Source organism: Dissoconium aciculare (genome assembly GCF_010015565.1).
Source record: "Dissoconium aciculare CBS 342.82 unplaced genomic scaffold K489scaffold_7, whole genome shotgun sequence".
Classification (NCBI taxonomy): domain Eukaryota; kingdom Fungi; phylum Ascomycota; class Dothideomycetes; order Mycosphaerellales; family Dissoconiaceae; genus Dissoconium; species Dissoconium aciculare.
In genome coordinates this window covers 360-6,256 of record NW_022984957.1, presented here as the reverse complement: position 1 = coordinate 6,256, position 5,897 = coordinate 360, and the positions used below count along the sequence as shown (strand labels likewise).

Below are 5,897 nucleotides of genomic sequence, written 5' to 3'. Positions count from 1 at the left end.
GGTGGTGCCATCGCGTGTTGAAGTTGACGTGTCGATATCCTCAGAAGTCGCGTTCCGCGCCCCCGTGTGTTCCGCGCTCACGTGGCCCGCGTTACTCTCTTACTACTCGATCTCTTACCGCCTGCTTATTAGCTTCGCGCTAGAGGATAGTTGCGTAAAGAATTCTAATCTTCCGGTTAGTTTTACGATTAGCTACGTCGACTTCCTCCTTCGCCTTAGTATAGTGAGCCTCACCTTTAGGATCTCTTGCACCCTACCCAAACCTGGACCCTACCCCACCCCCTCCCCCGACCCGCCCCCAAACAGAGCCCCCCGGGGCAACAGGGACCGCCCGAGCAACTTTGGTATGGGCACCCCGCGCGGAAACCGGCTCCCTGGCGCGCGGTCGCCGCCTGCACCGCGCCCGGAGCGGCGAGGGTCATGTTCCTCTGCCCTACCTCGGGGGGCCGGAAGCGCGGGTAGGGCACGGCGCCTAGGCCGCCGTGCGGACGGCTTTCCCCCCTGGATGTCTAGCCGTCCACCCCGGGGCACCTCCTCCGCTCGGCAGTAGCACTTAAGGGAGCAGAGATCCGACCATGGACCCCCAGCGCGGTTGCCCGCAGTACGTCCCGGACTCCGAGGGGCGCGCGGCCGCGGTAGCCTGCCTCGTCTTCGTGCCGGAGTACCGCATCCTGGTATGCCGGCCCTGTGGCTACGCCGTGTGGCCGGCCGAGCTCGCCAGCCATTTCAGGGGCTCGCCGCACCAGGGCGCCTCCGTCTACCCCTTTAACGCCAGCGGCGCGGCCGCCGATGCTGTCACGCGTTGGCCCGCGGCCTGCGGGCCCGATGAGTTTGCGTTCCCAGCGGCCGTGGTCCCCCAGCTGCCCCAGCTACCGCTCTATGCCGACGGGCTCCAGTGCCGGCTCGCCCCCTCGAGCTGCCGACATATCTGCCGGGGCATCGATCAAATGAGGACTCACTGGAGGAAGGCGCACGGCTTCGTCCCGGGTAAGCAGCAGGACGGGTCGCGCGTCCCGAATCGTGCTACGCTCGCCGCCCGCCGCACCGCGGCCAGCCAGCCGGTATGCTGCCAGAAGTTCTTCCGGACCCGCCGCTACTCGAACTACTTCGCGGTCGACCCCGTAAGGAACCAGGAGGCCGGCCCGGCCAGCCCCGCCGCCGCCATGTCGACACCCTCGGTCGCAGATCAAGTCTTTAGCGAGCTTGCGAGTCTCGAGGCTACGCAGGCCGCCCATGGCCGGATCCTCCAGGAGGAGATCGCGACGACGGCGGTGTCCCCGTGGCTCGAGCTAACTCGCTGGGCAAGCTATCTCGCCGGCTTTCCGCTACGAGAGCTCGCGCAGCTCGCGCGGCCCCCGGATGTCGCGGCGGAGCCGGCGCTCGCCCAGCTCTGCTATAGCCTCGATCGCCTCGTCGAGCGTGCCTACGAGGACGTCTGCGCGGATAGGATCAACGCATTTGACCAGGCGCGGATCAACAGTTTCCTCCAACGGCCGCGCGCGTCTGACCGACCCCTCCTTGTAAAGCTCCGGAAGCCAACCTACCGCCGGTATCAGGGGGTCTGGAAGGGCCTGCTATGCTTCGTTGTCCGAACGGCCTCGCCGCAATGCGCCATCCGGCTCCGTCACCAGCTGACCGCAAAGCAGCGAGTCGCTCTCGAGGACTGTCTCCTCGCAGCGTCCCAGTGTCGGAGGGAGTCACCTCAGGAGCCCGCAGTGCTCCCGGGCGACGCCGCCCTCGACGAAAGCTGTCTCGGGCTCTGCATCGCCCTGCTAGACCACGATCTCCGGGGCGACCTGTTCGAGAGCGTAATTGTCGGCTACCTAGCAGTGCTCGGGATCGATGATGCAAGAGGGACCCTCCGGGAAGCGTGCCAATACACGCCGCTCTCGGGCCTAATTAAGATCGCGCAGATGCTCGTTATCCGCAAGGCCGTCCGCGCTTCTGAGCGCCAGGTAGACACTCACCCAGCCGAGTTTCTCGACGACCTCCGCGAGCGATTCTTGCTTCACGGGACCCGGTCGCCATTCAGCTGGGCATGCCGGCTCCGGATGTTTGCAAAGAAGGTCCGCGATTCGACGACCTCGCTTGGCACGATAAGTTGGACCGACGACCTCCAGGCGGTATCATACAAGGACATCTGCGACCTCCGCATTACAAGCTTCCGCGAGTTTATAGCTAAGAAGGTCGAGGCGTGCCAAGCGCTCCTGCAGGGTCTCCTCCTCTGCCATCCGCTCGAGCAGCGGGAGGACCTTGGCGTTGAGTTCAGGATGCACCACCTCGTTGACAATGCAGCAGAGACTGCGAAAGGCTGGAGCTTCCTCCAGCACCCGGAGAATCGGAAGGGACCCCTCCCAGACCGCGACAGATGGCTACTTGAACGCGTCCTTACGCAGGCCTGGCTCCAGGAGGAATTCTGCTACCCAGGGAAGACCGGCCAGGCTATGTGGCGGCCGAAAGCCGTCCGCGCGTATATGAGCAAGGTCGACGCGTTCCTCGAGATGTTGCTTTTGCTTATGCATATTACTGCCGGCCAGCCGGCGCGGAGTACCGAGCTCCTTGGCCTCCGATATATGAATACAATCCATGGGCACCATCGGAACATCTTTATCGACCGTGGGCTTGTAAGCACGGTGCTCTCGTATCATAAGGGTTATAATGTTACCGGTTCGACGAAAATCATCCACCGCTACCTCCCTAGCGAGGTAGGCGAGCTCTTAGTCTTCTATCTCTGGCTCGTCCTCCCCTTCTGTCAGAAGCTCGACCTACTTGCGTCTCGGCGTTCGGCGCCGCCGTCGCCATTCCTCTGGGCCCACGATAACGGGAAGGACTGCTGGAGCAGCGCCCGCCTTAGCCGCGTGATCGAGCGGGGGTTCAAGGACGATTTACAGCAGAAGATTAACATATCGACTTACCGGCATCTTGCGATTGCAATATCGCGTAAGCACCTCGCCTGCGGCGGGTTCAAGCGGGACTACGGCCTCGAGAATTCCACCCTTGATAAGCAGGCTGCACACTCTTCGCTAACTGCGTCGTCGGTATATGCGCGTGGCCTTGGCGAGGCCCCTGGGCACATCGAGGAGCGGAAGTCCGAGTATCGCGCGGTAAGCTATGAGTGGCACCGCTTCCTCGGGTTTGCGGCCCCGAGCTTGCCGCCGCGGAAGCGTCCGCTTGAGGAGAGCGGAGCGCCGACAGCGAAGCGACCTCATAGAGCGTGGGACTTCTAAAGGAGTATATAGGCGTAGATTACGCACGCTATCGCGGTTTGGACGATCTGGAAGCGGTGGCTAGGCCAGGCATATTCATCCGGGTGGATCCCTCGAGATACGCAGCCCGGTCGATCCTTCTGGGGCTCTTCCATCGATGATGACCCTAGTATAGGCACTCGCCTGCTACAAGCATTCCTTTGGCTCACGGAGCAAGTGGACGCAGGCGACCAGGAGGATCCGTTTCGGCTAGCTAGCTTCAGTGTAGTCAGTAGCTAATCCTATTAGATAGGAGTTTTCCGACATGTCTCAAATAGAGCGGAGCATAGTCCGTAGCGTAATAAGTCTAATCCCTATTCGATGGCGCTAATGCCCGGCATCTGTAGTATCGGCGATGGCCGGCTGCACGATCATGCAGGAGGATGTTAGGCCGCGGCACAGCAGAAGGCAGCTCCTATCCGCAAGGCGTTATAAAAGGCACAAGAAGGCCGGACCTCCCTCTGTTCTCTCGCCTGGAAACTCTATTAGCTTCTTTTGTTAACAACACATACTCATTCGGTTAGAAATGCTAGACGGACCGCCCGTGCTTAACAATCGTCCCCGACGGCATACCGTCCGGGTAGCCTGCAATGCCTGTCGATCGCAAAAGCTCCGGTAGGGGTGTCCTAGACACGCTACTTGTTGGACAGGTTCCGCTCCGACCTAGCGTTGCTACTACGCGGCACGGGGCGGCACGGGACAGATGCTAATGATCCTTTGCCTAGATGCGATGCCGCCCGGCCTACCTGTTCGAGATGCGCTAGCCTCTCACGCCTATGCCTATACGACACGAACTCCGAGAGCGAGAGTCGTACTACCGCGCTCCAACGAGAAAACGAGAGCCTCCGTCACCAGCTTCAAGAATATATTGGCGAAGGATTAGGACGCATGCCGGCTTCGTGGGGCTCCTGTACGGCCCAATGCTGTACCGCAACTCGACTGCTCTCTGCTATTATATCGAGCGCTCCCGACGAAGCTGTAGCTATTGTTAGGAGACTCCGTAACGGAATAGACCAGGATGGAATCGGCTACGGATATGATACAGTTAGAGCAAGCGGTGTTGAATAGCATAACTGCGGAATTGTAAAAGACACCTCTAGGAGCCGTGTGGCTGCTGCAAATAGCATGTGACTGTTTCGGAAGTTGAATGACAACCTAGCAAGTGAATGACACCGGCACAAAGAACCACCTTCCTATTTGGCACAGCCTTCCATTTCACCTGTCACATGCTCACAAACCTCTGCAGCCGTCACAAACCTCTTCATCCGTTACAAACCTCTGCAGCCGTCACAAACCTCTGCGGCCGTCACAAACCTCTGCAGCAGTCAAGTACCGGTATGGCGACTCTTCCCAATCACGTTGCTACCGCCTTCGCGCAGGCCCGTCTGGCCGCCCAGGTGCTTACACAACAGTCGACTTCGGCGGAAGCGGTGCAAGTGATTACCGACCTGCTCGCTCGCTGCGCAGGTGAGCCCTGGCACCAGCATATCCACTTCGCCGATCGGGTAGCCTGCTTCATCAACCCGGCCGCCGCCGCTCGCTACGCTGCAGCTACCGGAGCCGCCAACGCTCCGGCCCAGGCTACCATCGCCTCCGTCTTGTCGACCTTCCGCGCGCCGAAGCTCTCCCTCTGTCTAAGCTCAAGCGAGATTGGCCCGGTTGTCGCTGCACCAGCTCGGAACGAATGGCATTGCGTCGGATTTGCCAAACTTGGCCCAGAAGCCCTCATCTACTCGAGCAGCGCTCCCTCTGGCGGCGTCGATCCCGTCCGCCTCCAAAACCTTACCGGCCAAGCCGTTCTCAACAAGGGAATCCGCGATCGCATGTCGGCTGGCGTTCGAGACGGCCGGGTAAAGCTGCTTGAGCCAACCGCGGCCCACCCTGAACAGACCTGCGTCCGGGATGCCGTCTTGTTCCTCATCTACCAGATCGAACAGGTTGCGCTTCAGGGAGGCCCTGCTCTAGTGACTGCACCACGCGCGGGCGAGCGGCGGGTGAGCATTACTAGATAGGGTGGTAGGGCAACGAGAGGGATAGATAGCCTAGATGCGGAAGTCTATCCTCTTAATGATTGTAGCAAAGCGGTACTATAACTTTACCAAAAGCATTTTCTCAGACCTAATATCTTCACATAAGTAAGAACGGTATCTCATCTGTCGCGTGCCGGAGTTTCAGGCGGTTACACTCACTACAAAGCTAGGAGAGTAGTATCCAAAGTTGGGTATATTCCCCTTAGGGTTGGGCTTGGATCGACAAGAACCAGCTAAAGAAACATCGACCTCGCTCGCTAACTATAGAATGCTAAACTGAAGACCTTCAGACAATAAGACACATACAAATTTAAGCCGTGCGCAGGCGCTAGGGTAAACTAGCGACCTTCAGACAATTAAAAAAACGAGACCTTCACCCTTTTCCTGTTTTCCGGCAAATATTCTTCAAACTCGCATAAATTCTAATTGACGGCAAGCATAGCTCGATACTCGAATTTGACATAGTTTGAGCGTAAAATGCATGCAGGAGATGGACGCGAAATGTGCCGAAAAATTGTCAGGTGTTCTCTCAGAATTGCGACAGGCAGGTATACCGAGCCTATCTCCGACGCATCGGCGTTTCCTTGTTCGCATAACTGCGCGCCAGGTGCTTAGCTGCAAG

General features: G+C 59.2%; 1 protein-coding gene across 1 annotated transcript; it reads left to right on the top strand.

The window, feature by feature from the left end:
• Nucleotides 1–3,771: 3,771 nt before the first annotated feature.
• Nucleotides 3,772–5,367, top strand: K489DRAFT_370795 (uncharacterized protein; the record flags this gene model as incomplete). The annotated part of the gene is made up of 4 exons (XM_033603178.1): nucleotides 3,772–3,860; nucleotides 3,896–4,302; nucleotides 4,452–5,239; nucleotides 5,323–5,367. The coding sequence occupies 4 exons, from the start codon at nucleotides 3,772–3,774 to the stop codon at nucleotides 5,365–5,367; spliced, it is 1,329 nt and encodes a 442-aa protein (XP_033458927.1).
• Between the last annotated feature and the right edge of the window lie 530 nt (nucleotides 5,368–5,897).